Genomic DNA, 22,349 nt, shown 5'->3' with positions numbered 1-22,349 from the left:
AAAAACAGCACAAGAAAGGAAATATATTAATTGGTGGGGGGGGGGGACAGGAAAGAGCAACGCTACCTCAATTTTATTAATATCAATAAACTCTAAAGAGCACTGGCATCAACTTCCAATATTTCAACAAAACTGATGAGCAGAAAATAAACTGGTCAATTGATAACTTCCAATAGTGTAACAAGATTAGACTTCCAATAATAAAAAGAATTCCATTTCTCCCTCCAAACTATACTGCTGAAATAAAAGTTTGGAGATAGAAATGAATTTATGACAAAGCTTTGAACTGAGATAAATTCTGAAACTCAAAGGCAAATTACCATTCTAAGAAATGTTTAATTTTGGGTTTACATATGCATCAGGCTCTGATGAATTGATCTTGGGATTCTGATGAGAAGCAAAACTTCTTAGGAGCCTGAAGTTTCCTTTAGAAGCGATCTTTCTCAATTCTAAAAGGCCTTGTAAGAGTAAAAATGGTTAAGAATTAGGACATGTAAATTCTGTTGTGTGCCATTTTTCTTGAAGAAAATGGGGTGTATGCTGAATAAATGTGCATAGAAATCATTGGGAATTCATAAGCTACAGTACTTAAAAACCAAAACAAACTAAATCTGGTATTTTGTTATGCAAATTGAATAACACCACTTTTAGATTTCCTTGAAATAAAGAGCTATATCAGCTTCCCTAAGATATATTCCTTTCTTCTTTTGAAGGCTTTTCTAGACTTAAATATAAGGCGGTTTATTGTTCAAATAAAGATGTAACATGTCTGGATATTTTAAAGTCATTTAAAAGAGTTTCTTCAGTTTGTTTAACGAGCATGTATTCTGATTTGATTCAATATAAATCCCAAAGTAGAACAGACATAAATTCAGTTAATGTGAAACATTTCTATAAGTCATTTTTTTCCTCCAAGTGCAATGCGAAGAAATAATGTTCTGCCATGTATAAAGCAAAAGCAAAGGGGGAAATCTTTTCCTAATATGCACATGGAAGACTTTAAAATGAAGCAATGCAGGTTCAGATTCATCCTTCCCAGCTTTATCAGGTGGCAATGGTCCAATATATGAGAAGAAATGGATCAGTACTCAGGACTTTTGTTTCATTCCATATTAGCAAGAACGGTTGGCTAGAGACCATGGGGTAAAATATTGAGACTAGCAGGTACAATGGCAGTTGTGGATTAAGCCAAATTTGATAGAAAAACAGTAGTTTGGATAATTTCTGACATACAGGTAAGTCAGCCACTCACCCACCAGAAAGGCCCATGGTGAGGTCCTGAATCTCAGGAGTGGCATTTTGCTTCTTTCATGTTAGGCTTCTCCACTTCTCACCAATACACCCCATTTCAAAGGCCAACAAGACCAAACACTTTTAGAATGAGAACACAATGACCTCACAGTTGAAGCTTTTGCAGGAGAAACAAGAATCTTGCAGGCAGGTTAAAAATGCTGGTAGGAAATGGACCCTAAGGCAGATAAGGAGTCAACAGCAGCCATCATATTGTAAAGCAACAGGTTTCTCTATGTTCCTGGCCTTTGGTTGCTGTTAAAATCAGAATATAGTGGGCAGACAGACTGTAGATGCAGCCTAGTGAAATGAATGGGAATTCCACAACACATATTCTTGATTCATTTGAGAGAAATTATTATGCCTCTTGTTAATGCGAAGGATGCAACACAGTATTGATTTATCGGTTATTTTCTTAAGTCAGCAGAATGAGAAAGTTGAAGGCATCAAGTTGCCAGAAATCAAGATTGACTTCCCCCACTCCATCCCAAAAGATATGCATTTAAGTAAGAAATCGATTGATTGGACAGCATCAGTACAATGCAGAGTGATAAGCAGGGAATTTATGTATTGATTTAATGGATTTATAGGGCTGCTGAACTAAAATACTATGACCTGAAAGCAACGTTCGATCTATTAATGTGCAAGGAAAGGGTTATATAAAACTATACAATCCGGTACAAATTCAGTCAGCATTTCTAGTAGGCTAGGATTAGGGTCTACATTCAAGACACCTTCATCTATGGAAAATCACAAGGACGCATTTGCCAGGTTTCTCTGTGTTCCTCATAGTATTATTGTGGAGACAAAACCAGAAGAGAGATAGTATGCATCACTTTTAAGGTCCTATGATAAAACTCAATTTTCCTTTCTATCAATACCACTAACCTCTGAATGTATTTTGATAGCCCACTTATCACCCAGTTCTGGTAATATTTTAGCTATCATTTGTCCTCTTTCAATTGCTCCTATCTTCAGAAGCATTGATGGCTATAGAATTATTTTTTAACCAGTGATACAGACCCCACAATTCCTTTCACTTTAGGTTCATCCAATGCCTCGCTTCTCTTTTAGATACCCAAACAAAATTCTCCCACTATCCCTTTAGGAACTTTTTGTATAATTAGATAAACTCAAAAGTCCACTCAAAAGTGAAAATCACTCATGACATGTATTGAATTGGTTTTATTTAATGCATATTTTACAATATGGGGTTTCCCCCTAAAACAAGCACCACCAAGAAAAGACTGGAGCCTGGTTGGCTTCCATTACAAAATCCATGAAATATTTCGGACGGGGGAAAAAAAATCTCACTTTTTAATATTTTCCCCATGAACAAAAATGAATCCCTTTCCAGTTGCCTCTGTACAGCTCCCTCCCTTTGAAAAATGGAATGTTGTAGTATAGTGGAGAAGGAAGGGAGAAGAAGAAGCCCGTCTTCTTAAGTGACATACTGCATGAAGGGTTGACCGGATGGCCTCTCCTCTGGAACACCAATTAGTAAGTCTGGAAGGAAATCTGCAGTTTCTTCAATCAGATATTCCCCCATCAAGAAAACTTCGTTCCTTTAAGCTGATGCAGGTTTTAAAACCTATGCAGGAAAAAAAGGCTGTAGGACAACGACTGACTTCATCTTCCTCTCAAGGACAAGCAGTGAGTGTTTCAGTACACACAGGAACCATCAAATGGATACAAGCCATTCACAAGTAGCTCTGCTCACCCAGAGTGGGGGACCCCTACCTAACGAAGCCCCAGGAACTGGGAGAAGAGTGCTGAACCCCAACTGCAGAGCTGGGTATTTCGGATACAGTATCTGGACCTTGGAAGATGATCAAATTTATTTTTTCTTCCTTTCCTGGGAACAGCGAGGACAGAACCTGTATCAAGGAGAAAAGGCAAAGCAATAATTGGGGGATCAATGCTATCCAAGAAAAAAAAAAGGATACCGAAAAAAAAAAAGCCGACAATTCTACAAACAAAAAATAACCTAATAATATTTTAAAGCATTATTTTTACACTACCATTCTCAAATATTTTGTACTACTCTCAAATATCTGTACATAAAATCTATACATAAATAGTCATACCACTAACCATGTAGAATTCAAATTCTGAATAATACAGTTGAAGTTTTTTCAACATGTGGTCATGCAGGAGTTGGGTTCCAAATGCTCAATGGAGAAGATTCGTTTCATTTACACATGAAATTGGATGCTAAAATTGTGGCCTTGATATGGCAAATGGAATGTATCCAATGATTTTAAGTTTTCCAAGAGATCTTTGTCACTTGCTGGAAGATGCCAGAACAATTTTTCTTTCATTTATAGGGCAAGATCCTTAGGAGTCTGAGAAATCACTAATGGGACTCGTAGGAGAAATCTGGGGAATGAACTGTACGTTCTAAAGTCCTGACAATAATAATGCATGGCCAAATGGAGAGATCATAATTAATATTTTAATTAAGTTTGAAAGCCAGTAGTTTTTAATGCAATGTTTCTTCTGGCTTCCTGGTTTATTTCCTTGTCCATGGGAATAGAATACATAAACCTTATTAAGTTGAGATTTGATTAAATGTCACAACATTTTTAAGCTATCGAAAGTAAACAAACTTTTGTATAGGAATAAACATACGAATAGGAGTGATTCTCCCTACTGTTGATTCTTTGAAAAGATCCTCCTCTATCAGGGATCAAAATTTGATGTCCTAACATTTCAAAAGCCCTACAAAGAAAACCAGGGATTAGAGAGTAGAGTTACTTACCATTTCCCTCTTGGCTTTGTTGTCAAGCCGACACAAGCAAAATGGAACCATTCAATGGAGCACTAGTAAAGGATACAAATCACATAGAGATGAATCAGTATTCTTCTGGCAACTGTTAATGATTTAATTCTAATTCTAATGGAATCAGAACATGGCTCTAACGCAAAACCTCTTTCCTGACCACTTTTGTAGAGTTTTGATACACTATTACCGTGTTTCTCATATAATAAGGCCGGGTTATATTTTTTTTTGAGCCCCGAAAAAATGGCTAGGCTGTTTTTTCGGGGGTGACTTAATTCCCCCCCCTTGCATCTTCGGGCGGGCGGGCGGGCAGCGATGGCTTGGATGTTGACCTCGGCGTTGGTGGGGCACTTCATATTGGGGTCAACGCAGGCAGCACCATATCCGGGTGTGCAACAAAAGTACTTCCTAACGGCAAGCCCCACCATTCCCCCCCATTTCGCATGTTTTAATATAGGCCTTAATTTGGGGGGAGGGGCTTAATTTCATTTCATGCCTATAAAACATGCTGGGACTTCCTATTAGGGGAGGCTGTATTGTTGGAGAAACAGGGTATAAGAGGATGGAACAAAGTGACCTGCAGCTATTCAGCCAGTGGTAAAAAGTTATTTATTTAGCTATTTGATTTTTATCCTGCCTTTTTTATTTTTTACAAATAACACAGTGCTGTGGACATATCCAACTCACTTTCTTTCTCTTGATTTCCCCACAACAGTCACCCTGTGAGATGAATTGGGCTGAGAGTGACTGGCCCAAAGTCATCAATTTGGCTTTCATGGCTATGGCCAGAACCGAACTCATGATCTCCCACTTTGTAGGCTGGTCCCTAACTACTAAAACAAACTGGCTCTCTGTATGAGGGCATGGGGCAGATTGGATAAATGCTTCAGGCTGTTCGCACTTTGATAGAAAAATGTAGGGCACGGAAGAATGACTAAGTGCCCAGGGTAGCATTTGGTCCTTGAAGCACTTTCCTGAGTGCTCATTGACCAGAAGTGCTAAAAAGTGACAGCATGGTTTCTGCAGTTTAGATTGCACAAATGTAAATTTAGACTTTTTTTTTACAAGAAGCTTCATACTTTTCTAAAAACTCTGAATATCTACTGCAATCTGGTCAGTCAGTCAGTCAGTCAGTCAAAAGTTCATTACAAAGACCAGTACAATTTAAAAGGCTCAAGGAGTATCTTCTGCAACCCATAAAATAATCCCAAAACAGAAAACAGTATGCTTTCCACTGCATTTGTGATGCAGTCCTGCCTGCATTGAAGTATTGCCCATGCAATAGTTCTATCCGTCAACCATCAAAAGCATGCCCAACATCCACTCTCCCTAATCTAAAGGAAAGGTTTATAAACTGTGGGCACACACATGCATAACTGTTTCACGAAATGCCACCTCCATCTATAGCTTCTTTTATGAGGGGTGGGGAGGTGAAATACTGATAGAAGAGCTATTGAAATATATATAGATATTTGGATGTAGGGATACTTTTAATGGCTTCAGATAGAATGAATTCAAGTGGAAATATTTCTTAAAATAGTGCAGAAAGGGAAAAGTAACATTTTGGAGGTGCAAAAAAGCTCAGGCTTGGCAAGGAAATAGGCTCCTGAAGCAAAGGACTCTCTTTCTAAACAAAGCACCTAGCACATAATAATAATCATCCTAATCCAAGGGTTTCCCTAGATGTTCACTTTTAAAAATGAATACACCTGGAAAACTAATGCAAGACTAACTTAGCAATTTAAGAAGTTTATATATGCAAATGTGCCACCCTGCCAATTTGTTAAGAACATAAAAAGTTCCAAGTTGATTTCTATAAAAAAGTAATAAGGCCATTTATGTCTTTCGTTATGTCTAATTTGCTTAGCTCCCCTCATTTTCCACCCTCTATTAGCAAGACTCTCTTCTTACGTCAGGGTTGTCACAACCAATCATCTCCCCATAGGAGACTTGGTGGCAGAGGCAGTAGGTGGGCTCATTGGGATCCACGGGCATATCCAACACATCAGAAGGGTGGACATTTCCAAAGGTCACTGAAGGCATCCCATAATCTGTGCTGCTTTAAATGGAAAAAGTTAGGAAAAAGTTGAGTTAGGAAGATTTTTTTTTAAATGACCCAAGAAGAATTCCCTCCAATCTATATCAATTAAACCACTTATTATTATAAATGATTGGTTTCAGGGTTAGCACCTGAGAGTGCTAACGACCAGATGACTGCAAAGAATATAAATCCTTCCATTCCCCACCAGTCAGAACTGAAGATGTTTCTTGAATGAGAAGTGAAATGTTTTCAAACAAAAAACCAAGAAAGCCCAGTGGCCTTTTGGAAAAAGCACCTTTGGGACACCTTTTACAACGTGCCTCATAGGAACTTTATCTACTCAAATTTAGAGAAAGCATGAGCAGAACAATGGTGCTGGAAATGGAGTAGACTGATCTAGGGAAGATCAAGCAACACCTACTAGGACACAAACTAGTGGCCTAAGTCTGCTGCTTCTTCCCACCCACTCACGTGCGAACTAATTTCAGCTTCTTCTGGGCTGTTTTTGGTGCTTCTTCATCAGAGTTTTTTCCCTTGGAACGAGCACGAGCAGCTTTCTTTTCTTTTTGGGCACGACCTTCTGTAGGGATAATATAAAAAAGAAAAGTAAAACATCTCTACAGACTGAAATGTTTCAGCTTATCAGCCAATTAATTGTACAACTTCCAGTATTCCACTTATGCTTATGTTCTATCTCTGATCCAGTTCCATGGTGATTAAGTTCATTCAAGAATCTGGATGATGATTATGTCAAAAAAATAATATTAAAGTCCATAATGTCAACTACTATATTTTTTTTTGATATTCTTAAATTATTAATTTCTCTTTGTTGAAGTCATGCTGATTTTTTTTATTCATAAAGCATGTTCTACTGCTCATTTGTTTCAAAATCTAGCATTAGTATTTTGTAATATTTTCTGATTTGTCTGGGAAAAGATCTAATAAATATCTTGTTCTCCCACATTCCATTCCCTTAAGCTCTGAATCTTAAAACTGCTTACCAATCTTCTAATAAAAATTTACATTTATATTAAAAAATAAAATATTTTAATGCGTATATTCCATCAAAATGCTGCAATTTTAATCTGTAAACTAGTCCTGGTTTATTGTTACTTAACTACAGATGCCCAGATGCTGCCCAAGACCTTCAAAAATAAATGTAAGGCATGTATTTCTAATGCAGCATCTTTCTTAGTTAAGGTACACTTGCAGGATAGAAGCGTTAAGAAAAAAAAAATAGAAAGTATAGTACAAAACTTATGCAATTAATCTAAACAGTATAGTTTTGGAATAAGCAATTCACGTTCTACAGTATTTATTTGTTACAGGAAAAATACAATTCTGTTTTGGGGACCTTACTTTGCTCATTTTGTTAATTTTATAAATTAAATGTCTAGTGAAATATATTCATGTTTTCTTGACTTTTTTAACTGCCCAAGCAATTAGTCTTTTCTCTTAGAGCCAGTCTGGTGCAGTAGTTATGGTTCTAGCTTAGAAACCAGGAGGCCCCGAGGAAGATGGGCAGTTGAGAAATGTGAAATAAATAAATGGCAGAATATCAATTTAATAAAAATAGAGCTACTGTCCATATTATTTTCCTGGATATTTCCAGACAACTAAGAAATTATTTTATGGCTTTGAACTATATTACAATTATACACAAATACAACTTTTAGTATATAATATGCAGAAAAAGGCTTGTTTATTATGCTAGTCTCTAAAACTGCATTCCAAAATTAAATCATTACTGGATAATCCCCAAATATTCCAAAATAATATATATGCAATGTAACATTTTTCTAATACAAAGAACTAAGCAATAGATGCAACTTAGTATTTAAGAAATCTAATAGCTATAAATAAATATCAATACATTTTTCTCTTATGGTTATGTACATTAATTTCAAGTGGCTTTCAAAGTCAAATTTATTCTCATTGTCTCATTTCAGTAATAAGCTAACAATTCTTATAAGTCAAGGTTAACTCCTTGTAACTGACTTCTCCCTAGGATGTTTCCCAACAATCCAGTCTAAGCAACGTTCCTGAAACTTTCAGTGGTTCCACATCAAAGTAGTAGTCAGGCCCAACCCTGCCTATTTATTGACCCACATTTGCGTACTGCCTATTCTTGTAACTTGTAGCTTACAATATACAAAATTACAGCATTCATAAAAACTCAACATAAAAGCAACTAATACATTTAGTTATTGGTATTGTTCATAAGAGCTATTGCTACCCTTAAAAAGACTTTCGAGCTAAATATCGTATGAAAGAAAACTATCTTAACCACTTTGCTAAAAGCTGTAAGGGGAGGGGCACATCTGACCTCCAGGGGCATGCTGTTCCAGAGGGAGGGGCTGCTCCTGCAAATGTGCTTCTCTGAGTCCCTGATCACTTTCGGGGTGGGCACCTGAAGCATTCTCTCCCTGCTAGACTGCGTAGGGTGGACAGATTCTACCTGGAAAAGACAGTCCCAACAGTAATGAGAGGCCAAGCCACATAGGGTTTTACAGGTAATCACCAACATCTTAAATTGGCCCAGAAGCCAAATGGCAACCAAAGCAATTCCTACATCATGTAGTTTATTCTGCTGAATCAACTAACACCAGAGAGCAAGCGGGCGACCACATTATGTACGAGCTAAATCTTCAGAGTCATCTAGGATAGTCCCTTTAAAACGAATCGCTGTAGTCTGACTGAGAGATAAATTACTGTCTACCACTCGTAGATCTGCCAAAGCTGGAAGAAGGGTCTCCTGATCATAGCTTTCAGCTACCGTTAATTCCAGTAGGAATTACCTATCTTCCAAGGTCAGGGCTGTTACCCTATTTCAATCTTCTATTTTCATAGTGATACCGAAATATTTCCTCAAAATTGGGGTTCATATTTAAACCAACGGTATTACTTAAGGGTATAGCTATTAAATGTCAGACTGGTACCAGGGAGACTCATGTTCAAGTCCATCCTCAGCCACAGAAGCTCACTGAAAGTTAGCCCTTGGAGACTGGTCCAGGCAAAAATAGTTTGGAATTTAATTGGAACTGTACTTTACTGCAAAGACTATAGGAACAGAATCTTGAAAACCTGCAGTCCCTTTCCCCCTCTTGTAGCAAAGAGAGGAATTTGGTAGTACCTTTTCTGAGTAACAAATTTTATTAACAGAAGCAAGTGTTTGTGAGCTGCAGCTTACTTTATCAAGTGGAGTCAGGTTAAATTTCTAATATTCTCCTTATTCGTCTTTTACAGTATTTTCAAATCTAATTGTGATTAGGTACTTGATTTTTCATAATTCTCCTTACTCTCTCCCCACCCCACCCCCATCTCTGCAGAACTCACTCTTTTTGCCTTTGCTAGATGAGCTGTCATAGTCACTTGATTCAATCTGTTTCTCTTTTAGGTCAGCTTCAAACCGGGCAAGATCTGTATCCAACCTCCGGATGTGTTTATCTACCTGTAGACATAATAGGAGTACAAAAATATTATTTGAGATGAGAGTCAATTCATTAGCAGGATGGAGATTCTGCAAATAGAAGAAAGAAGAAGCTGGTTACACTAATAACTGAAAACGAGTAATAAAATGAATGAAATCCAATGAATGAATGAAATTTTATAACATTGTTTTCTTGCTATATCTCATACCATTTCATATGTCTGCATAGCCAATTGTACTTTGTCATCACCAAACTCCTTGCACTTCCCATAGGCCTCCTGGATTTGTTTTAGAAGACCCACTTTCTCTTCTGAAGACAGAGTCCGTGCATTGCTGATATATTCTGTAGCCAGTTTATCAATCTCTGATTTAAGATCTAGAAGAAGCAGAAAGAAGTCTGATGAAGACTATTTTACCATAAATTCCACAGTAACATTAATTGACATTAAAATCCACTTTTTTAAAAAAAAAATGTGTGACACACAATTACTCCAAATTAATTACTGTCTTCCACTCATCCTATCTCTTACTAACCTTCTGTTCGTTGGTCTAGATCTCGCATAAGCTGAAAGTTTCTCTGGAGTTCAAAAGGCAAATTCTCAATACCTAAAAAGGAGGAACCCAAAGACAGGAAAGATGATCAGCCAAAGGGGACATTGTGCTATTTTCTTTAACATGTTAACATATGAACACCTATACTAATGGGCGTTCATATGTCAGTAGAAAATGAACTGCCAGATATTTAATTTTATATTCAAATATCATGTATGAGAAAACACCGGAATGATTATCTGGGTCTTAAATGACATGAGACACACATTTCTCACTAAACATACTGCACAATGCCAATCCTAGCTGTGACTAGTATGTATTTGCTTATATGTATACAAACACTGGCTCAATTAGGTTTTCTGCCATTAGTCTGCTGAAGCAAAAATTTAAAAAAATGTTTACAGCAGAGTCTGTTTTATAGTACATTTGATTCACTGAAGCAGGAATGTCTATTTTACTCCCCAAACTGTTTTGTAAATGTCCAGCATCTCTTACAAAATGTGCTTTCTTCTGACTTATCCTTTAGGTAATTCTACCTCTTTCCTTATTTTAGCCTTCAAAGTACATGTATTTAAGGTACAACAACTATCACTGCTTGGAGTCCACTGGAGCTGGGCAGCTAATAAATTCAAATAAATGAAACACAGATCTGATCTGCACAGGCACACCCATATAGACTGAATGTTGCTTTTAAAGTGAAGGAGGCATGCAACTCCATCCCTTAGAACCGGATTACACTACAATATATCTTTAAAGTTCAGCCAAACTGAACAAAGAGATTGAATAACTTCCTGCAAATCTTTCGGCTGCTCTTGGAAAGCTCCATTTCAGCATGTAAACTGGATCAGGGACAATACCTAGCGTGTCCCTCATCACACCTTTCCCAGGAATAACGCCCCCGACTAAAAGGGCGCAGCACCGCCCTTTCCCCTTAGAACCGCGAGAGGCGGGAAGACACTCATCAGGGGTTTCCAGATCGTGCTTCACCCACCGGGGAACCATGATGAGCCGAAGTGCCCTCCTGAACAGGTTCTCTCCGCCGCTGAACCCATGAATGGCCCGAACATGCAAAGAAGCGTCCCCTTGATGTCATGCGCCCACCCAGCGACACGAAATCGAGACGTCTGCCGGCATTTCGCTGCCTCCCTCCCGGCCGAATCCCACGCCCGGTCTTACTATCGAGGTAGTGCTCCAGGTACATCCCAGCCGCCATTTTGGGTTCCAGCCAACCGCCCAGGCGCTTCTCTTGGCCCCGCCCAACTCCGGCATTATTTCCGCCCTGAGTGAAAGCGACTTCCGTTCTGCGGCAGACTTGCTTCCGCCTGCGTGCCGGGTGGCCGCTTCTTGATCGTGCTTGGAGAGGCGGTTTTTAGTGATGGCAGAAAGGGGGAGAGAGATGGTCCTGGCTATCTTTCCTCCCACCCCTTTTAACCAAAAGCAAATATGTGTGTCTTTTTCTATTTTAACCTTAAACGAGTACATTTTTTAAAACTAAAACAAGTACATTTTCATACGGGGCGCTCTGGATAATAGAATAACAGTTGGACTGGCCCTTGGAGATCATCTAGTCTAACCCCCTCTCAAGCAGGAGATCCCATACCACTCCAGGCGAATGGCTGCCAGTCTCTTCTTAAAAGTCTCCAATGATGGAGCACCCAGGACTTCTGAAGGCAAGCCGTTCCGCTGGTTAATCGTTCTAAGATTTTTCTCCTCCGTTCTAGGACTAGGTTACTTCTCTCCTTGATTAGTTTCCATCCGTTGCTTCTTGGGCTGCTTCCAGGTGCTTTGGAGAATAGGTTGACCCCCTCTTCTTTATGACAACCCCTTAGATATTGGACCACTGCTATCATACCATCCCTAGTCCTTCCTTTCACTAGATTAGACATACCAAATTCCTGCAACTGTTTTAGCCTCCAGCCCCTTAATCATCTTTGTTACTCTTCTCTGTACTCTTTCCAGAATCTCAACTTTTTAATAATATGATGAACAAAATTGGATGCAGTATTCTAAGTGTCATAATACATAGTACTAATACTTCATGCGATCTTGATTCTATCCCTCTGTTAATGCAACCTAGGATTGCATTGGCTTTTTCGGCTGCTGCCACACACTAGGATGCCAAGATCCGTCTCATAGTTACTGCTATTGAGCCAGGTTTCACCTAATCTGTACCTATACATTTGGTTTTCTTACCTAAATGTAAAACCTTATTTTTCTCTACATTGAATGTCATTTTGTTAGATAGGGCCTGATGTTCAAATTTGTTTAGATCTATCTGGAGTCTTGTCTATTCCTGCCAGTTTAGTGTCTGAATATTTGAGGAGTTCCCTTTCTATTCTGTCATCTGGCCATGGATTCTGTTTAGAAGGAGGACATGTTTCACAGAAGCTCAGAGGTACTCACTTTGAAGTGTCTCCATTTTTTAAAACGAAGGAGAATTTGGGAATTTCACAGTCCATTTCATCAGATGCATGGAAGGGGAATGGCGACAGCAAATAATGCCTATAGCATCATTCTAGACTGAGTTGTGCCTTCATTCCAGAAATCCAGTTGATACCTGGTTTACTCACAGAACTTTGGGAATTTTAGTGAAATCACTTTAAAAAAAAAAACCACATGCAAACAAAGAAAGAAGCAAATCCACAAAAGCATAAAGTGCTACATTAAAAAAGCTAATCCTACAGTTGTTCATATTTATTCTCAGCCTTTTAAGATAATAATCCCCTCGAGGTATTGTTCAACGGTGTAGTCTAGAAATAGAAATGCAAATAAAAATTATTTGAAAACACACTGCTAGGATTTTTCCCAAAGGGCAACATTTCCTTAAGCAGGAAGAAAAAAAGGAAATTAAGTGTGTACATAGTTCAAATATATTTTGGTTTATTAAACAAATACAAAAATGTAAAAAAAGGAACAAGGGACAAAAGCAAAGGCAACTGAAAAGGAAAATAAAAATTATGTATGGATATAGAATCATAAGTGACCTTGAAAAAGTTGTAAGCATGCTTATACAGTATTCCTTTCCAAAGTGATAACTATACAAAGGCAAAATCATTGACAACAGATCTTGAAATTGCAGGATTTTTCAGAGATCCTAATTGTATTGATTTTTCTGTTAGAGCAATTTGCCACTTATGTTTCATACTGCTGAACAAAGCATTTTAGATTTCTGGTCCTTGTCATAAAAAAAACTGGTGGATAATTGTTGCTGTTAGTTGTGAAGTCATGTCCGACCCATTGCGATAATAGATGGTGGATAATAGAAATTAACTAAATTTCTTGTATTGCATTGATTTGTTTGTTTTAACAAAATTAACATTTGTTTTAATGCAGGTGTGTCCCACCTGTGGCCCACAGGCTGCATGCGACTATGACAACTACAATGCGGTTCCACAATATAAAACATTAAGAAAGTTATTTATTTATTACATTAACTATATATTTTATATATGACCCAAGACAAATACCCATGTTTTAATGTTTTATCTTGTTTTTATGACTATAAAGCCATATAGTCACCTCTAGGTGAGATGGGTGGAATAAATAATTCATTGTGACAGATTATTGGATGATGTTCACCTGTTGGAAACATAGAAAGTCAATGGCAGAAAAATTGAGCCTCCCCTTTTAGTTCTTTTGTTTGTTGTTTTCTTTATAATTATTCTTTTTATTCATTTTATTTATTTTAAAATTTTTGTTGAATGTTAGACATAAGCTTATACTGATGATTAACCTGCTATACCGATAATTAACCTTTATACTGATGGTTAACCATGTTTATACTGATGATCAACTTGGAGTTTGATTCAAAGCTTCCACTACTCATTCTTCAAAAAAAAAAAAAAAATCCAAAAAAATTCCAAAAAGTCTAAATTGATTTTGCTGTCAAAATGGATGTCTATAACCTGTCTAGAAAAGATATAGCTTATATGTGGAGTAGTGCCACCTTTTGATTAACTTCAGAAGCAATTCTAGATGACTTGGTGAAATAAATTTAAAAACTGTTTTAAACTATAGAGCACCACCCTGAGAATCTCTGAATTCATATTCCAAATAACTTGTACAGGACTTTCAAAGGAATCTATTTTGCTCTAAGAGTTTTAAAAACTTCTGAAATTCCCATCCGAAATGAAGGCCATTTAGCAATCTTGTCAATGAACTTAATGGAGAAGATTGATTTATGTAAATAGTTTACAAAAGAATGTTTGAACTTTGTTTGAAATCCTGTTGGAACTTATGGCTAGTATAAAACATACTCAGCAGTAATAGGTTTACTGGGGCCCATTATCTTAATGGGGTGCATGTACATGAACTTTGCACATGTATTTTGTACTAAAATATATCCTTATGTTTAAAATGATGATCAAAGAAAAAGTTCATGTTTCTATTTTTTCTAACCTTCTAAGTATTCAAGTACAGATTTGAAGTAATAAACATTAAATTTCTGCCATGTTAATTCAATTGGTACCCATGGAACATTACTTGATTTCCTAATTAAATGATATTTTTAGTTTAAATGTGTCAAATAGTTTCAAGTTGCGTACATCTCGAGTGCCATTATGCTTTGCTTGAAATGTATAATTAGTTTATCCCCATGATTTTTAGTTACTCATAATTAGTTGCAAAATATGAAATCAGGCAATGGACAAGTGTTTGAAAGACAATTTTAAGGAAGAAACCGAATCTGTACTAAGCTGTCTGAAAATGACAACATGCATCATAATATCACCATGCAAACAAAACCACCTAGAACAGGGGCGTCAAACTCAGGGCCTGCGGGCCGGACGCGTCACGCACTGGCCACGCCCACTCCTGGTTTAACGAAGGAGAAAAAATGTCCCGATACATCACACGAGTTTAACACCCCTGACCTAGAACTTGCATGGCGACATCTGATACAAGTATGCAAGTTGTATCATTTGCAATACGTTATACATTGCTTCTCCCATACCTTTTCCTGAAAATTTCCCTATTTCATCACAAAGCAATGGTAATGGAAGATGTTGCAGTAACTTTTGCAGTAGAAAGTCATAATTATAGTTCTGTGGTTCTAAGTACAGTAGTCATTTTAACTGGGCCACTGGCAAAAAAATGCTTGTTCAAATATAGAAAGAGAGGCAAGCCATTCAAAGCCTTGTAAAACTGATTGCTCCATGGAACTGAAATTCTCAAGCACTATTAGGTGAGAGAATAATAAGTCAGTTCAAACTTAGACACAACGCTGCGGAGACAGAGCCTCATGTTTGCTATTCCCCTCAATCTTTGGCTTTTCCAAATATTAGTATTTGCTTATTTGAGACAGGAACAAAAGCTTGAGAGACAGGAACAGAAAAGGAATATTGTGGTTAAAGGCTTCCATCTTCTAGCACTAAAAAAAAAAAAGACATCAGAAGTCCCAGTGAAGGAGAAATCTGACATCTGAATCTTTATAGAATGGACAAGAGGGGACCGAGAATGTAAATCAAGAAGTTTCTTCCGATCCAGTATGTTTTCTTAAATCCAAATTGATGATAACATGTTCCAAGCTATCTATTTCTGAAGCAAAATACCCTGGCATTAAGTATTGTTGGTTGGTGAAAAGAAAAATTTCCCTTCCACACACAAGTGGGGAAAACAAAGGAAGTTCCACTTTCTGGTAGTAATTTGCAAACAGAGGAATAAAAGAGATCAAGAATATGTATTGATTCCATGAAAATAAGAAAGCCACAATATGTGACCACAACATGCAGCTGCCTGACAATTTTAGGCTTGTTCCAGCATAAAATTTGAATAGTGGATTGCTCTGAAAGCTGTTTTCCATATCATTTGGTAATCTTACATGCTGAATTCACACTTTGCAACTGATGAATATGTTTCCCTGTCTTTGACTTTAGGCTGTCATAGTGTTTATAAACACTTTCTTTATAAACACTCTGATTTGTAAACCATGGCTTTTGCATTGTGTGTGTGTGTGTGTATTTGCTTTATTTTAACAAGCTATGGTTATGACAACTCCTGCCTTAGCCCAGGTATTTTCAGAATCATGTTTGCTATTGCAGCAAATGCTGTAGACATAAAGAGATTGTCCAAATTTTAACCAGTTGAGGAAAGGCAGTTTTGACCACATCAGATATGAGAGCAAAATCAATTTCTCAGGAGTATTAGAAAAATGCAAACAGCCACATTAAAAGAGATTTTCTGTTTAAAATCCAACTTCCTCATGGTTTTATAATTTTAATTAGGAAGTATTGGATATATCTTACCAACTTGTCAGACAGTCATTTCTAGAAGAACTGCCTAGTCTGTCCAAGTAGAATTAGTTCAATTTGTTTAGGGTTAGGGTTATATCAAGAGTACTGAAAGAGTAGCTGATAATTCCAGTCCTCTGACAGGCTACATTTGCAGAGTTTATTAATACAAGCCATAAAGTGGTTTGGGTGATTGTGACTGAATATGTGACTCTTATCCATTGTGATTTGGAAACTATGATTTCTGCCTTAACAAATTACAATTAAAACAATGGCTTGGTGCTGCAAGCCACGCACGATTTAGAGAGGGTTCATATAGGTTGTATTTTTTTTTAAAGCTTGTGCAAATCACTATCAAAAATTGTGGGCTTTGCATCTTGTTTTGTTTGTGCAAACTGAATGGAGCAATTGCGGTCCTTCAAAGTTTGAAAAACTGTAATATATAGATTAAATTTTAATTATTAAAAGTAAGAAGTATATTTATTTATTGCCCCAGCCTAACCCAAGAGAAAAAAATCATTTCTTTTTAAATAATTCCATTGTTATGGGGTATCACACATATCCATTTGTCATTTTGGGAGATGCCACATCACAAAAATTTGAGAACCCGTCTTAGTACAATATTTCAGCTGAGGCTTTGAGACCAAACATAGTCAGAAGGAAAAGGCAGTCACTGGGCAAATTTCTGTCTTCTAGCTTCATAACAAGAACCACCTATTAGCGCTCGTCACCTAGAAAGAGAGATTAAAAATTAAGAGAAACACACACACTTTCCCTTGATAGTCCCAGTGTCAGGATGAATACTGTATTTCTTTGGAAGTTTCTAAACAAGGATGTGGAACCTTGTATCAGCCGATAAAGCTAAAAGGAAACATATCTATGCTAATTGAAATGAAATTACTTTCTTCTACTGCAATTGTTGTCTGAATGCTGGGACGTTAATATGCACATAACAAAACTATACCTCTTTTGTGTCCTGCTACCCATCAGGCTTTCAGGAGAAGCTAATTTGGATTTTGCTTTTCATAAGCTTCAATTTACTTATTATGTTTTCCTGGAACTGAAAAAAAGCTTCTGAAGTAAGTGCTAGATGGCTGAAATCTATGTCAATACAGTTTCAGTTTAATCCTCATGGCTCTGATCATAACTGTTAAGTCTGCAGAGGGTGAAGATCCATTAATAGTAATCTTGTAAACTGCCCTGAGTTACCTAAATGAAACGGACAGTGTAGAAATATGGTGAATGAACAAATATTCTGATTAATTTATACCTATGGGAGCTACCTTCCTAATATACTTATGTTGGACTGCATTCTTATAAATCCCAGCTCACAGAATTTTAGATCTCGGAGATTCCAGGAGAAAGAAATGTAGTTAAAACCAGTTCCTGACTAAAATGTTAAATATACATTAGGAATTGATGGTGGATGTCCTGTCCTCTTCTCAGATGTTATTGCAGTGATAGAGAAGCACAGATTATCTTTAGCTGATCAGAAAGTAAGCAATTTCTTTCTTTCTTTTATCTCCATTAATTATTTTATGATCTATGTGAATAATACCTGCAACAATAAAAGAATTCAATGGGAAGCTGTTAGTCCTGCTGAACAAGAAGGGGGCAGGTGACCAGATTGGTCGAAAATACTTTAGCCTCCAAGTCAGAAAACTCAAAGGAGATATCTCTTCACACTAATTACCATAGGGGGGAAAATTTCCACATAAGGGGGGCAGTTGTGCAATATTCTATTCTTGCTCCACTCTCTTGCATTTCTCCAAATTTTCAACAGGACAACTCCAACAGTGTGCTTGTGTTGTTCCCCATCCCTTTTTTCTCTAGGCTCATATTTTTTATTGGAAAATATTTTCTAATTTACCTTTTTTGCCCTTTATAGGGCCTTGTCAATAGCACTTTCCCATGATCTAGAAATCTTATCTCAAACAAATCCCTGTACCAGTGACAGCCAATGATCCAGCATCTGCAGAATCCTTTTATCTGTTCCTGAAAGAAGGTAAGGAAGTGGCTACCTTGTATTCCGCTAAGCACAGGGGAAGATAACCCCTCTCACAATCTCCCCGCCCCCCCCAGCTATTTCTAGATTGGCCAATACTTATTTAGGAATAGGGATAAATCTGGGTGAATAAGGGGCAGGGAAGAAAAGACATCATTGAGATGGTGAGAAAGAAAGAAAATTGCATTTGTACCCGAGAAGCAAAATTTTAAATTCTAACAGCAGTTGGACCAAAATAGTGAATTTTCTGCTCAACTTTGTAAAGTTGCCAGAGTAATGTAAGATTGCCCAAGTTCTAGGCCAATTTTTGTGTGTGAAATGAGTAGAGACCAGGAAAGGGCTTAGCACAAGATACAAATTAGAATTTATACAGAGTATGAGTCTGAAGTAGAATCCTTTGGAGATCAAAGCTCAAGATGGCTACAATTGTGCAGTCAAAGCTCTAGTCTTTTTATATGTGCGTTGTGCAATGAGGAGCTGCCTCTTCTGTTATATCTACCCATCCATCCATTGGATCCAGCAGAGGTATGGTCTGGATCCTGCCTGAGAAGGAGTTCCATTGGTCAGGACTCAGGCGAGGCACCTTTCCTGCTATAACTCCACCCCCAGGAACATCATTCTCCATGAAGTGAAGTTAGCCCCATCTCTTGGTAAAGCCTTCATCAATAAAGGAGGATATTTATAGCTTAGAGTTGAAATGAAGGGGTGCTCTCTGAGCTTGTTCTCTTACAGACATTTCATTACCCAAAATATCGGTGCTGATGATGTTACTTAATTTGGGTAATGAAACATTGTAAGAAAGCAACCAAGCATAGAGAGCACCAAGGACCCCTCAGAAAACTTTGAAAATGTTATTCCATCTATCCCAGGAATGCCTGTGATGAGTCTGTGAAGTGGTTGAATGAGACTAAATGACAGTTGTCTTCCTGCAATATTTGGGTTCTTTATTCCTTTATGCTTTTTTTTCTTATTTATGTCTGATTTGTAAAATATTGTGATATGGTTTGGTTATTTGTAAGATGCCTACAAGCACTTTTTATGAGATGGGAAGCTATAGAAATTTGTTAAATAAAGCAATATAAGAAAAGGGTTGGGCCTTCAATCATATGATTATAGCACCATTTCTACTTTTTTAAGACTTCCCCTAAACAGCCTGAGAAAAACTTTTATTTCATAATAAATGATAGGCATATGCATTTAAATTTATTGTTGTAATTCACAGTTCAAAGTGTGGATTACTGCTTGATTCCAACCTGTAACCACTCTGGGGCAGCCAATCATATATTCTAGTTTCCTCTTTATTCTAATGGATGACTAAGGTCTCAACCGCAGTGCTCACTGGATCCTCAAAAAAACTGAAAACCCACTGGATTCTTAAGCACCTAGAACCTTCCCAAATCGGTTTTCTCTATTCAACAATACTTGTTTCTCACATGCAAGTTCACTTCCTATACGTTTGAGCAGTCTAATTTACAATAACTGGGTCAAAAATATTTATCAGATCTATTGCAAATAATTCAAATCAACCTGTTACACTTTCAATTTATTTTGGTCCTAAGATTCACATGCATAGCCTACGCTATTGAGTCTCTACTGACCAATTTGAGCTAAGCAACTTCATGCAAAATGAAGCGGTTTTCCCAGCTGAACCAGCTCTTGGATCAGGTGTTTGTCAACCTTAAGCAACTTTTATATGGGCTTCAACTCCCAGCATTCCACAGCTTGCCCTAGACCATGGGTGTCAACAGCTTGCCATTTTGTGATGTTTTCCCCCTTTGCAGAGCTGGGGGGCGGGCGTGACCTGCATGTGATGCACCCAGCCCGCAGGCCGCCAGTTTGACATCCCTGCCCTAGACAAAGCTTATCTGTTACTTTATAAGATTCCAATAAGACTTCTGAAAGATATTGTCAGTGGATTTGCTTTTGGAGATAGGTCAAGAATGTCAGTTGGTTCAAAGTAATAATAGGTTGGTGAGGATCAGTGTTGACATAAATACATTGCTCTTGATCAGTATGCTTTTTAAACATCTAAATGACTTGAGATATACAGGAGAACTTTGTCTCATAAACTTGCTTGCCTACTGCAATTCTCATAGAAAACCCCTCTGGTTTGCTTACCTTCCAAGGCTAAGTAAGCGGGAAACATTGTGCTACATTTTTTGTAATGCTTATCACAAGCTGAGATTTGCCAGACTCTTCGTCTTAAAAATAATCTACACAAAGATGTTTTTATCACCCCAAGCTTTAAAAAATATGATTTGAACGGATTATTTCCATTGCTATTTTTGCTAGTTAATTTCATCTAAATTAGTACAGTTATTTCAACGGTTACATTGGTTGATTTAATCTATTTGGTGAACCATCCTTGATGTAGAAATACTAAAAGCCAACATATATAATTCTAAAGTATACAACATATGGGCTGAATTCTGGTTATCCAGAGCATTTCCAAGCTCTGGCCATCCAGGCCCCTAATCTTAATTATCATGAAATTCATACAAACCTGGGAGTTTCTCAGGAAATAGCAAAACACTCATAAATCCATGCTTCTCTAGTGGCTGAGCAAAAGACAAGTTCAAGAGGGGAAAAAAAACAAGAGGAGAGAATTAAGAGGCTTGATCTAGATGAGATCAGAGAACAGATCATCCATATACACAATAAAAAGTAGCATCAATCTGATAAAAAAAGTCACTACTTTAGCAGTAGTACAAAGGGAAAAAGGAAATGTATACAAAGACCTGGCCACGCAGTCTTCAGGAAAATATGTGGGCCTTAACAACATATATTTTAATAATTTCCAGTAGGCTTCGAACCTAGAGGATCCACTTATAATCATCTTACTATCATTCTTAATCCTTAATGAACCACAAACACAAACACAGTTTCATTAACATTAAGAGGGCTTTTGGAATTTATTCTTTAAAAAAAGTAATGAAATTAAATACAAAAGTTCTAATGCAATATTAAGATTGGAAATTTAAAATACCCCCCTTCCTCTGGGAAATGCAATATGAAAGATTCTTAAGAACAGCTGAAAATTACCCACACTGAACTAATGTGGCAATTTGAAAAGGTAAGAGCAAACGAATTTGTCTCCTTAACATTCAGTAACCAGTCCTCTCCAGTGAAGACGGAAAAAATATTGAGGAAAACACAAATGTTGCCAAATGCTTCAACATTTGTCATTTCTCTATGGTTACCCTTAACACTGCATCTCTGGAAAAGTGCTTTATTTATCACCATAAGGAAAACTGTGGAATTCTCTCACCCAAGCTTCATTTTTCTACAATGTCCTCTCTCTGGAGTAGCTTCAGAAGTCAGAATACTGATCTAAAAACTTCATGTAAGACAAGGGCAAAAGGTAAAGTCTCTTTACACAAAGGCAAACTACCTTTATATTATCCACCCGCTCAGCCTCTTTAAATGTGTATTCTTATTTTAACTTCCATCATTGTTGCAGCAATTTCCCCCAGGCTTTTTCTTAAAAGTAGATGATGGTCATAGATCCCAATTCCAATGTCCCAAGGAGGATAATATTCTCAGCCCCTCACAATCTGCACAGTGAAGGATAAACACCACGGGTGGAAAAAGCAGCATGCTCTCAGTTCCAACATGAACCTTAGAGCAGGCAAGAATTGAGGGCCTAGAATATTCTCGTTCTGTTCTTGAGATGAAATGCCTGAGGGGGGCTAAGTATTAGCAGTGTTCTCACTGCAGATACATAAAGAGTTGTGCCTGCCCACAATCTTAGTTTTTCCACTGCCCTGTCAGGAAAAAAACTGTTCCTGTTGCACTCTATGTGGCCCTTCGAGCCATTAATCTAGTTACAAGGAAGCTTCCGGAAAAAATATCTCTCATGAATGTGAGCATCTTCTGCAAAGCACACAGAAGATAGAGAAATTAGCACATAACTAGTTACAGCCCTGAATCAAGGTCTGCTCACTCTCATCATCCTCACAGCATTGTGCTCAGAAAACAAGGGAGATAACTCTTGTAGCTCTTACAATGCTTGTAACAATCAT

At 37.4% G+C, this 22,349-nt stretch overlaps 2 protein-coding genes across 5 annotated transcripts in view; both read right to left on the bottom strand.

Annotated features, from left to right (window-relative positions):
• ACRBP (acrosin binding protein) overlaps nucleotides 1–1,269 on the bottom strand; it is a 28,235-nt gene extending 26,966 nt beyond the window's left edge. Inside the window, exon 1 of the mRNA XM_026688057.2 lies at nucleotides 1,257–1,269. Within this exon, the coding sequence (XP_026543842.1) occupies nucleotides 1,257–1,269 (13 nt within the window). The remainder of the gene's footprint in view (nucleotides 1–1,256) is intronic.
• Nucleotides 1,270–2,460: 1,191 nt separating this feature from the next.
• Nucleotides 2,461–11,390, bottom strand: ING4 (inhibitor of growth family member 4). 4 transcript variants are annotated; one of them, XM_026688035.2, is made up of 8 exons: nucleotides 11,272–11,390; nucleotides 10,078–10,149; nucleotides 9,753–9,919; nucleotides 9,450–9,564; nucleotides 6,585–6,693; nucleotides 5,984–6,131; nucleotides 4,052–4,113; nucleotides 2,461–3,167 (listed from the first exon to the last, which is right to left on the bottom strand). In XM_026688035.2, the coding sequence occupies exons 1-8, from the start codon at nucleotides 11,306–11,308 to the stop codon at nucleotides 3,128–3,130; spliced, it is 750 nt and encodes a 249-aa protein (XP_026543820.1). In that variant the 5' UTR covers nucleotides 11,309–11,390; the 3' UTR covers nucleotides 2,461–3,127. The 4 variants fall into 4 exon arrangements, with proteins under 4 accessions (XP_026543820.1, XP_087813443.1, XP_026543819.1 ...); XM_087957317.1 differs by having other exon boundaries at nucleotides 5,984–6,128; XM_026688034.2 differs by having other exon boundaries at nucleotides 5,984–6,128; nucleotides 11,087–11,326.
• Between the last annotated feature and the right edge of the window lie 10,959 nt (nucleotides 11,391–22,349).

Source organism: Notechis scutatus, chromosome 2 (genome assembly GCF_049901735.1).
Source record: "Notechis scutatus isolate UNSWTSFEM ecotype Mainland chromosome 2, rNotScu1.2, whole genome shotgun sequence".
Classification (NCBI taxonomy): Eukaryota; Metazoa; Chordata; class Lepidosauria; order Squamata; family Elapidae; genus Notechis; species Notechis scutatus.
The sequence above is the reverse complement of the archived record's forward strand: the minus strand, read 5'-3'. Positions and strand labels throughout refer to the sequence as shown.